We start from the raw sequence: 18,408 nt of genomic DNA, 5'->3' as shown, positions 1-18,408 counted from the left end.
CAGAGCGTGGTGCAACAGAGTCAGCGTTTCTTGGAGCAGGAGGAAGGTTACAGGCCCTGCGATCCTGCCATCACTGTGGAGCGCATTCAACAGCTGGAAGATGCCTACGGCGAACTCGTCAGGCTGGCTATTGAACGCAGGTGTGTACTAGTCATAATAACTCCGTAAATCCTCCTCAGGGATTTTTAAAACGACGCGGGTCGTATAGACACTTGAAAATCATTAGTTATATGTAAGTTTATAACAATAACATGCAGTCTCTGACCTTATTATTGGAACGTATTTTGATTCTATGTCTAACTTTGTCTGATACATGCACCTAAACCGCGAAATATATTATGGTGCATGTCGCGTACTATCACGTGATGTCACAGTAAGCTGCCGCTACGGAAGAAAACTGTGTAATATCAATTTTTTTGGTGTTTTAAATGTTATCAGACTGATAAATTGTCAGTTGGCAAAATCTGCAGAAATCACCAGAACAACAATTAGGTCACCTCACGTTGTACTGCACTGCATCAACACCTGATGAACGTCTTTTATCATTTTCTACATGCCTACACATTTTCATATCATGTCAAAATCGCGTGTTTTTTGTTTTTAGCGGTTGGCACTATGTATTTTCTATAAGAATGTTGTCTATTATCTGTGGTCTGCGGGTTGGGTTCTGTTCAAAATATTATTGAATTTACAGAGACTCATTACTAGGTTACTCCATCATTGAATTTATAGAGATCGTATTCGTTAAAAATATTCTGCAAAATGACAAAACCATAGACTAAATTTGTCGCCGTGATAGCGTGACAGTACGCGACATGCGTCTCAATATGATCACAACTTAACTCTCATTTAACAGAAATTTTTGTTACTGCAGCTCTATTCCAACTAATTCACTCTATAGCATTTGTATTACAATTTTCATTTGTTTATTGTTATGAGTTCCCTTGATCAATCGTATTTTGTGATTCAACAGAAAGCGTCTTGAAGACAGCCGCAAGCTGTGGCAATTCTACTGGGACACCGCTGATGAGGAAAACTGGATCAAGGAGAAGGAACAGATTGTGTCGACAGATGACATCGGTCACGACCTCACCACTGTGTACCTGCTCATGAGCAAACACAACGCCCTGCAGAACGAGGTTAAGTCTCACGAGCCACAGCTAATGGCCGTGGCAGGAGTGGGAGATGAACTCGTCAAGGACAACCACTTCGGGGCTGATAGAATACAGGTTTGTTTTCTTCCTCAAGTATTGAATATTCTGAAGGATGTGAATGGTCAACAGTGTCCAAGGGCCATAAACAGCCTTAAAATCCGCTGGGTCAACGAATGCAAGTTTTCAGATAAATACATGCCAGCGGATAATTAAGAATTGGGATGAATCGAAAAGGCTATGGGGAAGCCCTTTTCCAGTAGTGGATCGTCCCCGGCATAGTTAACTAAAGATTCATTGTATAACAACTGATATAAATTTATGATAATGTATGTGTGGAATATGGAAATTAATATGTTACTGTATCCTTATTGTGAAAGTGGTAAAATTTGTTTTGCAGGACCGCTTGCGTGAGATTCTGGCACAATGGAGTCACCTGCTGGACGTGGTGGCACTCCGCCGCGACCGCTTGGATTCCGCTGTACGTTACCACCAACTATTCGCCGATGCTGACGATGTCGATATCTGGATGCTTGAAACCCTCAGGTAATTGACGAGTCTTTTTTCTTTACTTTGTCAAATCACATACTTCAATGGATTATATATTATTATCCAATGCATGTGGCGTATGCCAGCCCAGCAGCCTGTAGATAATATGCCTTAATATTATATGTTGTTAATAGTCATCGGTGTCCTTCCACAAGGAGTTTAGCTGGTATAGTAATAATTGGGATATCCAAGAGAGCTATTCTAAATAGTTAACATGGTAACACGTTTCTGTTATTTTCATTGCTCCAAAATAACGCGGATATCGCTCCGAGCACTTCTATACATAAACAAGGCGTTTACTACAATAATTGTTAACACACCACACTCCAAATGTATCCAACTAGAATCTCCATTTGGTCTTTTTAAAAATCTAATTGGAGATTCTAATCGGATGCATTTGGAATCCTGTTGATGTTAAAATGTACAAGTTAGTTTTATAATCCCAATGTAGTATAATATTTTACTGACTACTCACAACTGAATCACTCATCTATTTTTGCTTATCCTAGATATATATAGGAGGGTTTATGTCAGGGTTTGTTTACACTTTAATTAAAACGACAGATTCGGGGAGATTAAATTCATACTCTCTATCCTTCCAGCCACACAGAGACAAGCTACGGTCTCATTTAAAGTTACAGATATGTGCGAGTTCTTTTCTTTCTAACTCTGTCAATTCCAGGATTATTGATAGGGGATTTAGGCATTTATTGCGTTATTTAGAATTTAGAATGTTAATTAAGAATGTTGTCTTTTGTTTTTAGATATGTATCATCTGAAGATGTTGGCGGTGATGAATCACAGGTGCAGAGTCTATTGAAGAAACATAAGGAGTTGACAGATGAGTTGAAGAACTACGCCGGAGTCATTCAGCAGCTCAAACAACAGGTATATACCGTTATTATGACTTATTCTGTTCAGTACATATTCTAGCCGTTTAAATCAGAGGGTTGCAGCGCACTCTTTTTTTAGTTACTCCGCTCCGGGACCTAATACTTGCTCCAGGTCCGCTTCGGGTAAAAAGTTTTAATTGGTATACAAATATTAAAAAATAAGTAGTTTTAAAACAAGGTTTATTATTCGTCATTTTCATTATTAAAAAGTGAGGTTATTGAATTGTGTGATTAGAGAATTTTAAAATGACTGAATTATACCTATAAGAGAGTAATTACATTTTGATAGACTTCCTAACATTTTCCTTATTATTCATATTATATTCAAACTCTTCGTTTAAATATTTTGTTGCCATATGAACGAATGAAGATATTATTTTATTGTTTTGGCAATCTAAAATTTGCATTTAAAGTTGAGAAAACCATTGGAATAACAACCAATATTATTCGATTGATCAACTGAAACAGTCCTCAATGTCTGGTGTCTCAATTATTTGTTAAATGTTTTTCCAGGCTGCCCAATTATCTCCCGAAGACGCCCAGGCTCCGGAAGTGATCGAGCGGCTGGCCTCCATCGACTCTCGTCACGGAGAGCTGACGGAACTGGCCCGCCTGCGAAGGCAGCGCCTCCTCGATGCTCTCTCCCTCTGCAAGCTGCTTTCCGAGGCCTCTGATGCCGAGCAATGGATCGCCGAGAAAGACAGAATGCTCACCACCATGGTGCCCGCTAGGGACATTGAAGATGTTGAGATCATGAAGCACAGGTAACCAAGTTACTGATTGATTATTCGCTAACTGCTCCCGAGATATTTACATGTCTGAAAAACTGCAAATGCCTCAAATCACCTATTTATGCCTCATGATTGGGTGTGGTACAGGGCAGAGGCGAGGGGTATTTATGTCGGATCTTAACAGCCTATCTCCACCCTTCGCCACTGGTACGGGGTGGATTTGATAGTAATTATCATCGCAAATGTGGGATATGTGCATTGTTTACTTTGAACATATAGTGATTCCCAAAGTGTGTGCAATATCGCTGAAACCCAGGGGCCTCAGAAGCTAAGGGGCATTAGGATGCTCAAAATGGCCAAAGAGTACTCACTGATCTTCATCTCTATGAATCTAATGGTTTTATAAAAATACATATTATCGCCAATCTATCTTATAAACGACACAGACAGTAGAAACTGTCTAATTCTTACTTCGATTTCAATTCTTTTTTAATTAAATGGAATTTAAGAATTTTACAAGGTAAACTGATGACATGGTATGTCTAGTTAAAATGACATGACCACCTACATTACAATAAGGGTGATTTTGCAGGTTATCGTCAGATTTCCTACCCATTCTGCAGAACGTGTTCACTTTTTGATTTTATATGCATGCCTTATAATTTCAACGCTTGAGCATTTTTGATATTTGAATTTTGTTCAACACAATATTATAATTCATCAACAGATATGATGGCTTTGACAAGGAGATGAATGCAAATGCGTCTCGAGTGGCCGTGGTCAACCAATTGGCTCGTCAACTTCTGCACGTCGAACATCCAGACTCAGAATTGATCCAGGGAAGACAAGCCGGACTCAATACTCTGTGGGGACAACTTAGAGATAAGGTACAATCCGCATCTTTGTTATGTATACTTTAGGGTAATACCCCCTTCACTGCTGACCAGTTTATTACCACAACTCGGTTAGTGCTCAAGACACGCCTGGCGTGTAGCAATTAGCATGATAATTAAATGTGGTAATTAACTGGGTCAGCAGTGAATGTATATGTATCTAACGGCCATACGCCAGGTATATTTTGAGCACTGGACGTATTAAAGAGGCAAAGATATATATGTACTATCATTTCCCTCCATTTTGGTAAGTGAAAACACAAGCTGTCACTTTTATTTTGTTGTCTGGTTTTTTCGTCTGGATTCGGGATGTGGAGGTGAACAAATAACAAACCGGAATTGTTTTGGAAACGGCAAGGTATATTTTAGTTAATATTATATAAAAGTTAATATTATACATTTTTAATAATTTATTTTACGGAGGACGAAATTCGCGTGTTTACTGTTTGGCTGTTGCAGCATATTACCCGCCATCTTGTGTTTCACTTTCAACGAGAGCCGTTGTCGAAAAACAGCGACGTTGCAATATTTCAACGGTCATAATCTACGGCATTGCCGGCTCGGCTCTATTATTATTATTTATTTTCATAATCAGCGCTTTACTATTTGTTGGATTTGATACCGATTCGGGCCTCTCCAGATACATAGAGACATCCCCAAATGGGGACCATACGGGGGTGTAACAGTACATAATTAACCTTTTCTATGCCTCGTGATATTACTATGGCAGTAATCTGACAGGCTGCAGATTTTTAATGACACACGTTGAATGTAGAGCGAAGCTCTTACTGCAATCGTGGTTTAGTATTTCATAAATATTCAAACAGATGTCACTGTGTGTTTAATTTTTTAGATTATGCAAATCAATCGACAGTGGCTAGTAATTTGAGTTTAAAGTCGGACGAGATAACTCGCGAAATTTGTATATGTGTGAGCTGTCGATCACGGCCTCATAGAGCGAGATAACTCACTGAAGGCATGTAACCAGTTAAGATGCTGAGGAGTAAACAGATACAAGTGACATAAATAAAAAATTAGTTCATATCACACAAACATGTAACTGCTTTGTGTGAAATGTTATAAGGATTTCATTCCTAACATTGTACCTATTGTAATATCATAATGGAGGTGGCTAAATTGCTAAAGCACATTGGCCGGAATCCAATAGATTCGGGTTCGAGTCTCATCCTGAACCATATTTTTTCCAATAGGTAAGCGTCTTCGGTATTTCCAAAGTACGTATATAATAGTTTTGTTTTTATAATTATTCATGTTTATATTATGGTAAGAAGAATAGTATGTATTTATCATTAATTTCGTTTGTTTTAATCAGTTCGTGTTCGCATGACAAAAATCCAGATAGGGCCGTATGAAATATCAATGTATATCTAATATTGCACATTTTTATGATTGAATCAACACAGGCTGAGGCAAAGCGAGATGAACTCAAGTCTGCCCAAGGAGTGCAGACGTTCCACATTGAATGCAGAGAGACTGTCTCCTGGATCGAGGACAAGAAGAGAATCTTACAAGCCACAGACAACCTGCAGATGGATCTTACCGGTAAGATATTGTAAAAAAAATTTGTTAGATATGCCAAATTAATCACAATGCACCTGGGAATAAAGACGAGTCGAATCAACGTCGCTAAATTAATAAATTTCACAGAAACAAAAGATATCCCATACAAAGTTGTCTAAAAGTCGATCTTATTTTGACTCATTTACTGTAGTTGACAAATTACTAGGGAGATTTTTAATATTTTTCCAACAAACAAGAAAGTAGAACTTCGGTGCTTTTCTTCTCATAGCCTAATGTAATGTCTAAATGAAAATCAGGTGTAGAAACTAATATAATGAATTTTCCAGGTGTTATGACCCTGCAGCGTCGCGTGACCGGAATGGAGCGCGATTTGGCCGCTATCGAGGCTCGCATCGCTTCTTTGACTCGCGAGGCCAACGCCATCGAAGGAGAACACCCCGAAGAAGCGGCACAGATCAGAGAGAGAATCGCACAGATCACCGAGATCTGGGAACAACTCACACAGATGGTGAGGGCATTTTTTTTGACACCTAATCCCATATTGCTTTACTATATGGATGTAAAAGTGTAACTTGAATTTGTTATTGGAAGGAATTGTATTATTAATTACTATCTGTATTAACCATTTCTTGTACTGGAAGTAAAGCATTCACATTACAATACAGATGTAGCTTAATATCGTCTCTGTTCTTGCAGAATACTAGTTTTGAGTAATTTGACTTTGAAGTTGTTACGATCTTTGAAATGGTCTATCATGTGAGTTTATTAAGTAATCGTAAAAAGGATGACTTTAAAATAAAGACTGGTTATTCATTAAGAAGGTTTCCAGACGGTAAAGTTTGAAATAAGGAACATTTTGGTATAACTAACTCAATATGTAATTTTTTCGAATTAGTGTCTTCTGCCAGAACAGTGACGATATGTAGCTCTTGAAAGGGCTGACCTCGTCACTTATATACTCGTATATAAATAGACAGGGAAATATATGGAGCCATTCATAAAATTGCAGATATTATACATACATAATATATCCGAAATATCAATTACCACTATGTATAAACAATGCCACCATGTTTCAATGCGTCAACTTAAAAAATATTATTTGTCTTTGGCTACCAATTGACAAGAGAATCAACATCAGAAAAGATTAGCCCAGGGTTATCTAGAGAGAAAGAAATTGTTGGTAACGCTTCTAATTCGATCACCATCCTCAGTAATGACGCAAAAGGATAAGAGGAGACCAATTATTCTCACTTGAAATGCTTCAGAAATGCCATAAGTGCTGCAACACTAAAAGTTTATAGGACTCTCCCAAGTATAGTCGAAGCCTTAACTTGCTGTTTATAGATGGTTATTCTTGCATAAATAATCTGAACCATAAAATTTATTTCATCAACATGACACCGTTTATGAGATAATGTATGATTTGAAATTAATTAATTTATTTCTTTATTTCATTTTACCAGTTGAAGGAACGCGACTCCAAATTGGAGGAGGCCGGAGACTTGCATCGGTTCCTCCGCGCCGTGGACCACTTCCAGACATGGCTGACCAAAACTCAGACGGACGTCGCCTCCGAAGACATTCCCGCCTCCCTGGCTGACGCCGAACGTCTTCTCAGCCAGCACCAGACCATCAGGGAAGAGATCGATAACTACACGCAAGACTATGCCAAGATGATGGAGTATGGAGAAAAGATCACCGCTGTTAGTGAAGATTTGTATTCAATCTCTATTTAAAAATTTTAATTATGGTGAATTGATCTATTCCATATTCGTAAATTTCAGAGTTGTGTATGTTTGAATATTTTGTGTGTACATTTTGTTAACATGTTTTCACACCATAACCAATCGCAATGAACAATCAGATTTAAAAAAAAAAAAAATTTAAAGTCGTTGGATGAAGCAAATAGGTTTTAGAAGTAAAACTGAAAGCCGCAGTAGCGTAAAATCACCTGCAGGAAAAGAAGCTGAGACCAAAATTTGTCATGACACATTAAGTATCCTGGCAGCATGATATGTGAGGATAATTTTATTTGACTTGATGGTGCAGCACGAGAATATTAATGCAACTAGTACTTAGTCTGCGGGCAAGTTTAACGTGAAGCGTGGCCGTTTCGAGAACTACAATACTGGCATAGATCGCAGCGCCACGACGGCGGCCATGACACTTCAACATATCATTTTCGCACTGTGTATCCCCTTTACACGTGCATGGATTTACTGCTGACAGTAAATATTATCGCGGCCATAGCAAGAAGTGTACGTGTAAACATGTATTATCCTGCAGTTGCAAGACACATGCATGAATCAAAAAAGTTTGGAAACTTCTGAATTTTCATGCAACAGTTGGGATTTTTTCGATCTATGCCTGCACAGAAAAATGATAATGGTGAATCTGCCGGCAAAAAATCGGAACTATACCGCGGCCAATTTTTACGACCTGTCAAATAGTACCATAAAATGACAACATCGCGTCTCACTTACTCTTGAAGAATGAGATTGGCGAAACAGTCAGCACTTTTACGTGTTACAGTTATTGTCACGATAGTTTAAAATACACACTATTGCTGCCAGTAAAGCCGCTACGCTAACGACGTGTACAGGCGCTATAAAGTCATGTTCATTTTGAGGTTTGTTACTGTTGCACTGTAGGCAGTTTTTATTATTTGTTTTCAATGAGACGCCTTCATATTATAGAATAAAAAATGGCCGACTATTCTGTCTCTTGAAAATTAAATTAATTATCAAGGTGGCACCGTGGTAAAATATTAATAGCGTGTTGTTACATTCTAGGACCCGTCGACCCAGGATGATCCTCAATACATGTTCCTCCGCGAGAGACTGAAGGCCCTCCGTGACGGATGGGCAGAACTCCAGCAGATGTGGGAGAACAGACAACAGCTGCTGTCTCAATCTCTCGACTTGCAACTCCTGCAGCGAGACGCCAGACAGGCTGAAGTACTGCTCGCCCAACAGGAGCACCGCCTCGCCAAGGCTGAGCCTCCGGCGACTCTCGACCATGCCGAGAACCAGATCAAGGAACACGAGGCGTTCCTCACCACCATGGAGGCCAACGATGATAAAATCAACTCTGTCGTGCAGTTCGCTAATAGACTGTGCGAGGAAGGACACTTTGATGCTGATAAAGTGCAGAAGAAGGCGGAGAACATTGACACTCGTCGCAATGCCAACCGGGAGAAGGCTCTGCAGCAACTCGACAAGCTGCAAGACCAGCTCCAATTGCAACAGTTCCTTCAGGATTGCAATGAACTCGGAGAATGGGTCACTGAGAAGAATCTTACAGCTCAAGATGACACATACCGCTCTGCTAAAACTGTTCATTCAAAATGGACCCGTCACCAGGCTTTCGAAGCCGAAATTGGCGCCAACAAGGAGCGACTGGTGGCTGTGCAAAACGCTGCTGAAGATTTAATGAGGCAGAAGCCCGAATTCGCTGAAGTCATTTCCCCTAAGATGAGCGATCTCAGCGATCAGTTTGTAGATTTAGAAGTCACCGCTAAAGATAAAGGAGAGAAGCTCTTTGACGACAACAGGGAGGTCCTCATTCACCAGACATGCGATGATATCGATTCCTGGATGAACGAGCTCGAAAAGCAAATCGAGAACACAGACACTGGTACCGATTTGGCTTCCGTCAATATTCTAATGCAGAAGCAACAGATGATTGAAACACAAATGGCAGTGAAAGCGCGACAAGTGACCGAGTTGGAGACGCAGGCGCAGTATCTCCAGAGGACAGTTCCGGACAAGATGGACGACATCAAGGTGAAGAAGGTGGCCGTGGAGCAAAGGTTCGAGCAGCTGAAGGCTCCGCTGGTGGAGAGGCAGAGGCAGCTGGAGAAGAAGAAGGAGGCTTTCCAGTTCCGCCGCGACGTGGAAGACGAGAAGCTGTGGATCGGCGAGAAGATGCCACAGGCCTCCAACCCCGAGTATGGCAATTCCCTCTTCAACGTGCACACCCTCAAGAAGAAGAACCAGTCGCTCAAGACCGAGATCGACAACCACGAGCAGAGGATCTTGACTGTCATCGGAAACGGGCAGAAACTAATCGACGAAGGGCACGAGTCCGGATCACAGTTCCAAGACTTAATCGAGCAACTCACACAACGTTGGCAAGAACTCAAAGGTAAGACACTACATTTTAATTATCTTTTTGAATCAGCCAAACTTTGGAATATCTATTACTCGCTCCTCTCTAAACAGGGCATAATAGTCTCGAGTATAAATTATTTTAATAGACTTACAGAGCATATTTGACTACCGATTCTAAATTCTTCTGCTGAGGGTCACGATTTCCACTGACCGAAACTGCTTTTTTTACCCTCGATGATCCTCTGCCATTTGCCGCTACATTCCACAGCTCTGAAGGCCATTGGTACAACATACTCATGGTTTCCTTCGATTGGTCACTCAAGCAAGCTGAGGTGCTTTTACATTCTCTTTGCTCCTTGATTTTTCTGCTTTTATTTGTCAATGATCATTAGTTTGGTCTTTGACTTGTGTTTATTCGAAATAAAGAAATGTAATACTTTTTTCAGATGCCATCAACGACAGAAACAGTGGTCTCCTGCAATCGGAGAAGGCCCAACAATACTTCTTTGATGCTAACGAGGCGGAGTCTTGGATGAGCGAGCAAGAGCTGTACATGATGGTGGAGGATCGCGGCAAGGATGAGATCTCTGCCCAGAACCTCATGAAGAAGCACGACATCCTAGAACAGGCCGTAGAGGACTACGCAGAGACCATCCGACAGCTCGGAGAGACCGTCAGGCAGCTCACTTTGGAAGACCACCCCCAGAGTGAACAGATTTCCGTCAAGCAGTCGCAGGTCGATAAGCTGTACGCCGGTCTCAAGGACTTGGCCGGAGAGCGCCGGGCCAAGCTCGACGAAGCCCTCCGACTATTCCAACTCAACCGAGAGGTGGACGATCTCGAGCACTGGATTGCCGAGAGGGAACTGGTCGCCGGCTCGCAAGAGCTCGGCCAGGACTACGATCACGTCACTCTTCTGTGGGAGCGTTTCAAGGAGTTCGCTCGCGACACAGAGGCCATCGGATCTGAGAGGGTTGGCACCGCCAACAGGATCGCCGATCAGATGATCTCCATGGGACACTCTGACAACGCCACCATCGCGCAGTGGAAAGACGACCTCAATGATGCTTGGCAGGACCTGCTGGAGCTGATCCAGACCAGGAGTCAGATGCTGGCCGCTTCCCGGGAACTGCACAAATTCTTCCATGACTGCAAGGACACACTCAGCCGCATCCTCGAGAGGCAGCGGGGAGTGTCTGACGAACTCGGCAGAGACGCGGCTAGTGTCTCAGCTCTTCAAAGAAAACATCTGAACTTTATCCAAGACTTGTTGACTCTTCAATCACAAGTAAACAAATATTCATTTATGTATACAGTCAAACCCCGTTAATTTGAAATCGACAGGACCAAAAATCTAAAAAAAAACTGATTACAAAAACGTGTGGCGAAAACAGTAAAACTTGAAGAAAAAATTGGTAACCCCTGCCGTTACAATTTGACTTGTGACTATTATGGTTTATTCAACGAATTAATGAAAATCTTTGTTATACAGATTTTGTGAATTTTGGTGAATATTTCGATTTATGTCGAATTTTGAATTAACTGTGTTCATATTAACGGTGTTTTACTGTAGTATAATACATTGTTAGACTTCTCCATAAAGTATTGACAAGTTGGTTCGATAAGTCATCATCGCTATTTTACACTGATCGTGAGTCAATTCACTCGCAAGGTCTCAAATACTTTAGTTTCAACATGATAGTCTAAGCCAGCGGGGTCGGCAACCCAAATGCCATTGGCGTGCCACAAAACAGATAATTCAAAGTATTTACTGGACATTCAGCGTGCCACTGAAATATAACTAGTAAATCTATTGTAAGACAATTTTTAACTATAATAATACACGCTACATAAAAACATAAACGATTTCGATACCCCTTTATAATATATTTTTCATAATTTTAATAAATCGTCATTTTCGAGGCGTGCCACCAAAAATCCTTTCGCGTGGCACGCACCCGTGGCATAGGTTGCCGGGCGCTGGTCTAAGCCTTTTCTTTGTACCATTGTGTTCTGTATTTTGACAACATCATGATGTTAAATTATGCAATCGATTGACATCTATTTGTTGTTCAACAGGTTCAACAAATACAAGACGAATCAGCGAAACTCCAATCCTCATATGCCGGCGACAAAGCAAAAGAAATCACAAACCGAGAAGGCGAAGTACTCACAGCTTGGGCAGCCCTTCAAGCCGACTGCGAGGCGCGGCGTCTCAAGTTGGCCGACACTGGCGATCTCTTTAAGTTCTTCAACATGGTGCGCACTCTCATGCTCTGGATGGATGATGTCCTCAGACAAATGAACACTAGCGAAAAACCACGGTGAGTTTTGGGAATATCATAATGGTGATTTTGTTTAGGTTCCTTCTCGAACACATTTTCTACAATGATAGCCCAATCCGGCTCTCACATCAAACTCGCCTCGTATGCTGCACAGCCATAAATCAAAACTTTGGAGACCGGCGATCCAGTGTTGCATGTCACAACCTCACATATCTACCTAGCAACACTCGCCCGTAATCTCTCGAAATATACACTAGCTAGACATCAAACGCAAATATGTCATCAGACGCGGAAACAGCGATTATTATGTATTATATATTGGCACCGCAGAAATTTAAGTAGAAGACGAAAATGCAAAGTGCATTCTGACGTCTAGATAAAATGGCCAACGAAAGTGGTTTGCACATGCTAGCTCATATCGGCAGAGCCGATCTTGACAAGTAGGAAAGTTGCATGCGACAAGGTGAGTTTGCAATAGCGAGATGTTTTTTTCAAACCAACAGTCGCATGCGACCAATCTGCGGAGTTCCATTTGGCGTTGTGTGTTTTATGAATAACGATGACGTCACATCGATGTTTTCGATATATTGGTAACAAGGCGAGTTCTGATGTGAGAGCCGGCTAAGTGTAAACTAAGCTAAACTCAAAAAATCGCAGTGTACACTTTTTTTTCTATACCAAAGGTCTTGAATAGTACATATAAATAGGTTATTGTTATTTGCAGTGATGTATCCGGAGTTGAACTCCTAATGAACAATCACCAGTCCCTGAAGGCGGAGGTGGATGCCCGCGAAGACAACCTGGCCGCGTGTGCATCCCTTGGAAAGGGACTTTTGGATCGGCAGCATTACGCAGCGCAAGATATCCGGGAGAGGCTTCTGGCCCTGAGCAATCAGAGACACGCCCTGCTCCGGAGATGGGAGGAACGCTGGGAGAACCTGCAGCTCAGTGAGTATTGGATTTAATATTTATTATAGGTATATATTACTTATCTCTATGTCCAAAGTTGCTTATATCTGGGGGGTATCCACTGATTCATATGGCATATTGTACGATTAGATTTAACATGGACAAATTATCCTCATATAGTGGCCGACATGTCACAGTGTTGTGTGTAGTGTGAACGGACGAACGCACGTAGAATTGGGGGCTCTCTGACTGACATCTTTATCTATGTAAAAGAGTGGAAGGGATTTTTAGTTCCTTAATCTACATAGAGTATGATGAATTTTATGTCTTTGTGGGTTCAAATGTGGGTCATCAATGTGGGGTTCGATTTAAGTTACCACTGTGGGAGTGTCGTAGGTCATGGTGTTGAGGATGATGATGAAGAAGTCGAAGATGGATGCAGGAGTGAATTTTATTTGCGGCGTTAACAGTCAGTACAGGTGTATATTACAGTAGTTATGTTATATTACAATATCTGAGGTCCGAATCTCAGTACAATGTGATGTTGTGCGGGACGGTACGGAGATTGAGATAGTAACAGACCAGGTACTTAGATTCGAGTGACATGTCTGATGAATTATTATTCGCTATTTATACAATCAAAATAATATTCTTTTTATTGAAATAATCAAGTCAGCTATTATCTGGCATTTGCGTCAATGGATGACTGACTAAGTGAAAAATGGATATGCCGAATTTATTATTGAGATCAGCTCCATACCGAGTTTGTTATAATTTGACACTACGAAAAATAGATATTTAATTTGTAATTCTATATCTCTATATCTTATTTTTGTCAAGTCCATACTGATTGATAAAAATGGCAATGCCGCCTACTGGAGAGAGATCAAAACTACACACAATCATTTTTCTCTCTCAAGTTAGAAATGGGATGATGATTTATTTTCGATAGATGCCATTTGCAAGATCGTTGGGAAGAGAAGGATCCATTGATTTTACAAAATTAATATTACTACCAATTCATCTTCAAAGCACCCTTAATTCTTATTAAAATATTTTGTTCTATCGCTTCCAGTCTTGGAGGTATACCAGTTTGCACGCGACGCCGCCGTGGCCGAGGCGTGGCTGATCGCACAAGAGCCCTACCTCATGTCCTCCGAGCTGGGTCACACCATAGACGACGTGGAGAACCTCATAAAGAAGCACGAGGCGTTTGAGAAATCTGCCGCTGCTCAGGAAGAGAGATTCGGTGCCCTACATCGACTCACCACCGTGAGTCTTTTGCAGTTTTATCCAAGTATCTACTGTTGTTTTGTGGAGTTAATATTTCGTAGTGTGTTTGTAAACTTTTTTGCATCGTTTTCATTTCTGGAAAAAACCCCTTAATGCATTAGTGTTAGTGCAGAAATGTTACATGTCAAGTTTTGTATGTTTTGTGAAAATCTAATTTAAAACAGTTGAAAATCGAAAGAGACATATGTATTTGAATGATACAATATCTTCCTATACACCGTATTTGTGTGTACAATTGTATTTTTTACTGTATAAAGATAGTGCGTTCTATGTGTAACTCATTTTCGGTAAAAACTCTATGTACCCAGTATATTCTATGTCTGACAGAATAATTTGGCACTTAACATGAATAATTTTGTTTTTTGTGCTGGTAAAAAATATCATATGAGGCGTCTAATTCCAAAAAGCGATAAGTCCACATTTGGTCAAAATCGAAAAAAAAATACGCACGTATTCTTTGTATAATTTTACACAATATGTATTGATCTATAAATTCCAAAACGCGACATAACCCTATGAAAAAAAATATTTTAAGTCTCGATTTATTATAAAAAGCGCCAAGTCCATGTTTCATATTATTTAAAGCTTGGTTGATTTCGCGCGTGTTTAAATCAACCAATAAGGGAACGTTCAATACTGAAAAGGGCGTCTCATATGCTGTAGCATCTGGTAAACTCACGACACTGCCACGAAAATATGTGCCTTATGCGGAATAAATTAAAAAGTGAGGTACAATTAGCGTTATGTCCAATTTTATTTTGCCTATATTTATTACATTTAAGAGTTTTATCGGCTGAAACAAATTGCCATTTGGTTCTAATTTCGACATAGAATACAACGGAAAAAATAATCTCACGTTAAAACAAATAATTGATGCTTGAAACATAAAAAAGTTGTTTCCCGAAAATATTGAATTGTGGACTTGTCGCTTTTTTGTAATTAGAGCCTGATATAATATATGCACATAATTATTATACATATATTATGTATGTACCAAGATTTTGTATTTCACCCGTGTGTTGCAAGTAGAAAGTGTCTCCCCAGCTATATATACTCATTACAAATAAATTTCGCGAATTATCTCATCTGACTTTAAACTCTAATTACTAGCCATTGTCGATTGATTTGCATAATCTAAAAAATCAAACATACAGTGAATCTGTTTGAATAAATTATGAAACACTAAGCCACAAATTATCGGGGTATTACAGCGATTTTAGTAAAGCATCGCTCTACATTCAACATGTTGTTAATAATCTGCACCCTGTCAGATACTGCCATAGTAATACTATCGTGAGACATAGAAATGGTTAATCAACTCCCCATCTCATAAAACTTTGTTTCCACTGTCAAATAATTAAATAATCAGGTACATATTTCGATGCAAAAGGGTTTATATACGTACTTATACAATTTTCTGCTTTCTAGTAGGGTTGGGTAGTACATAATTGTTTTGTTTTTAACATCATAATATTTTCTTTTAACATTTCATTTTTTTTTTACAATTATTTAGTTGGTTTTGGTAATTTGGTTTTGGCAAATAGATAATTTATGATCATTAATAGAATTTAACTTTATTACTTATATGCAATTATTGTGTCCGCTTAATATGAAGTTGTGAGTCTCAGGTTGGAATTCCGACTTTGGTTGTTTATGTTGTTACTTGACATCCATTTCTCATATTTAGCGATGAACATTATACAAATTTCAGTTTTAAATTAGATAATTGTGTTAATGAAAACGGTTTCATAAACCAACTGACCTTTTAGGTTCAAATTGTTTTAACAATTTTGTTTGTTTTTCTTTTTGTGTTACGGGCCTTATTCATAAGACATGCTTATGTGAATAAGTAAGTGGGTTTATTCATTAGGTATGCTTTATATGGAATGGGAAAAATAGTTATAAGGTTATAGCATTTATCTCATAAAGATTCATTCCCATTCCATGTAGGTAACACATAATGATAATGCCCACTTATTTACATTACTATATCTATGCATCAGTGGCGAAGGGTGGAGGTTGGCTGTTAAGATCCGCCATAAATAGTCCACATTAACCCTTTTCAGTCAAATGTATATGTTTTTATTGAAATAAAACTACAATTTACAGATGTTATTGGTTGGGTTTTAAAAATCAATTAAACCCTGTCTTAACCAAACCATAATAGTATTGGTATATTTTAGGCGATATGACAAAATTGTGCACATTAGTTTTATTTCAATGAAAACAAGTATGTATGACTGATAAAGTTTAAGTGTGCAATATTTATGGCGGATCTTAACAGCCTACCTCCACCCTTCGCCTCTGCTATGCATATGACCCCTAAGTCTTTCTATCGTAGTGCATGTGTAATGTTCTATTTGTATGTTAATTCAATGGTGTATTTTAATCTTTCTTCTTCTATTTGTATTCTTTTAACTTTCTGTGCATGCTTATTAATGTTAATGTCTTGTGAATGTGTGTTGTAGCTTGAAAAATTAGGACAGAACGAAATTGCACCCGTGTGGACCAAAATGGATCCCCTACCTGATCATAGCATCTTTACCGCATCTTACCCATCCTATATGGTGGAACATACACCCACCGAACAATCGTTGAAAAGTCCGAAGAACAAAAAAGCACCCATATTTAAAAGATGCCTATCGCGTTCTCTGTCGAGGAATGTCGGCGAAGTCGTGAAAGATATTATACTCACCAGTGATCGATTTTACAATCCTCATCCGTTTAAGAGAAAAGTTCACACCTCTCACGGTACAAAGATTATATACCCTGGCATTCCAGAAGATTTTGAATCGAATCAGAAGATACTGATAGAAAAAAAACGAAATAAATCTTATCTTTGGGATTCGTTGCTATCGCAAGGGGAAAACGCAGACAATGAGAATTTCCCAGAGAGAGAGAACATACATGATGTTAAATATAAAGATAAGAAAACAGTAACGAATGCAATTGAAAGAGAAAAACCTGTTGTTATAGAACATACTATGAAAAGTAAATTTAACGACACGGTGAAAGGTAAATATGATCCGGATTCCTCAATGCCTTCAGTTAATGTATCCGATGTTGATTCTGATGTAGTTTTTCACAGTTCGGAAACAGTGAATGTAAGCCAAGACGCATCGGTTTGCAATCTTGTTCTGGCCGCGCAGCAAGGCAGATCGCTGACAGAAAGCATGTACATGATCTGTCCCGACCTTTGCAAACTGAAATTCGAAGTGCCGAACGATGTAAAAGTGGCGTGCTCGAATTTTATACACTGGGAAAAGTGTTCTTATTACGCGTACAGAAAACCGTTTTCTAATGTGTCCTCAGTCACGAATACGTTAAGTTCTGTGCAAGGCGTCACAAAAAGCGAAGCAGATTTGGAATACTCGGTTAAGCGTGATATTAAAAGGCAGCTGAGTAAGAACAGTACTTTGCCGTTACCGAATTCGGCCAATCTCAACGGTAGCACAAAGAGTTTTCATTCGTGTGAGAATTTGAGTAGTCCAGGCGGCGATACGATGCCTAAGCCGAGTCTTGTGACTTATTTCAGTGCTGAGATATTGTGTAAGGATGATAGCTCTGTTGTAATTCCTTCCGAGACTTCATCGATGCAATTGCATGCTTCTCTCTTCGGATCCACGTCTGACATGGGTAATGATGAAGGTGATACGTTTGCCAATAAGGTGAGTGTGCAAGAATCTCCATTTTATTTTGGCTTTTGGTTTCTTTCTTAATTTGTTTGCTTCTTTTATCTCATCTTTTAATTGGTTTTGGGTGTAATTATTTTTAGTGGCAAATTTTAATGTTGGTGTTTGTATTTATTTCAAAACATAATCTCATAATAAAATTTGGGACCATTTAAACTAAGTATAATAACATATTATACCATTTCCTTTATTCAATGAATAATTCACAAGATTTGAGAATGTAACAATCTGTACATTTTTGAATGTACAAATCAAAGTATCTATGTTTATGTATTATAGTTCAAATTATGTATGTTTTATAAATCCAAGATCCGTTCCGTCGACAAAACCAATCTTGGTTTCATAATATAAATAA

At 39.3% G+C, this 18,408-nt stretch overlaps 1 protein-coding gene across 8 annotated transcripts in view; it reads left to right on the top strand.

The window, feature by feature from the left end:
• beta-Spec (spectrin beta chain) overlaps positions 1 to 18,408 on the top strand; it is a 267,463-nt gene that overhangs the window by 227,527 nt on the left and 21,528 nt on the right. For all 8 annotated transcript variants that reach the window (XM_085949074.1, XM_085949073.1, XM_085949072.1 and 5 more), the window contains 14 exons: positions 4 to 140; positions 974 to 1,229; positions 1,552 to 1,697; positions 2,465 to 2,588; positions 3,107 to 3,357; positions 4,052 to 4,211; positions 5,642 to 5,780; positions 6,086 to 6,267; positions 7,226 to 7,465; positions 8,555 to 9,908; positions 10,321 to 11,162; positions 11,954 to 12,198; positions 12,884 to 13,107; positions 14,144 to 14,340. In XM_085949074.1, the coding sequence (XP_085805200.1) occupies positions 4 to 140; positions 974 to 1,229; positions 1,552 to 1,697; positions 2,465 to 2,588; positions 3,107 to 3,357; positions 4,052 to 4,211; positions 5,642 to 5,780; positions 6,086 to 6,267; positions 7,226 to 7,465; positions 8,555 to 9,908; positions 10,321 to 11,162; positions 11,954 to 12,198; positions 12,884 to 13,107; positions 14,144 to 14,340 (4,497 nt within the window). The remainder of the gene's footprint in view (positions 1 to 3; positions 141 to 973; positions 1,230 to 1,551; positions 1,698 to 2,464; positions 2,589 to 3,106; positions 3,358 to 4,051; positions 4,212 to 5,641; positions 5,781 to 6,085; positions 6,268 to 7,225; positions 7,466 to 8,554; positions 9,909 to 10,320; positions 11,163 to 11,953; positions 12,199 to 12,883; positions 13,108 to 14,143; positions 14,341 to 18,408) is intronic.

Source organism: Rhyacophila brunnea, unplaced genomic scaffold, assembly GCF_057557595.1.
Source record: "Rhyacophila brunnea isolate RB1 unplaced genomic scaffold, BYU_Rbru_1.0 scaffold_21, whole genome shotgun sequence".
NCBI lineage: Eukaryota > Metazoa > Arthropoda > Insecta > Trichoptera > Rhyacophilidae > Rhyacophila > Rhyacophila brunnea.
This window is presented reverse-complemented; position numbering and strand designations above follow the sequence as displayed.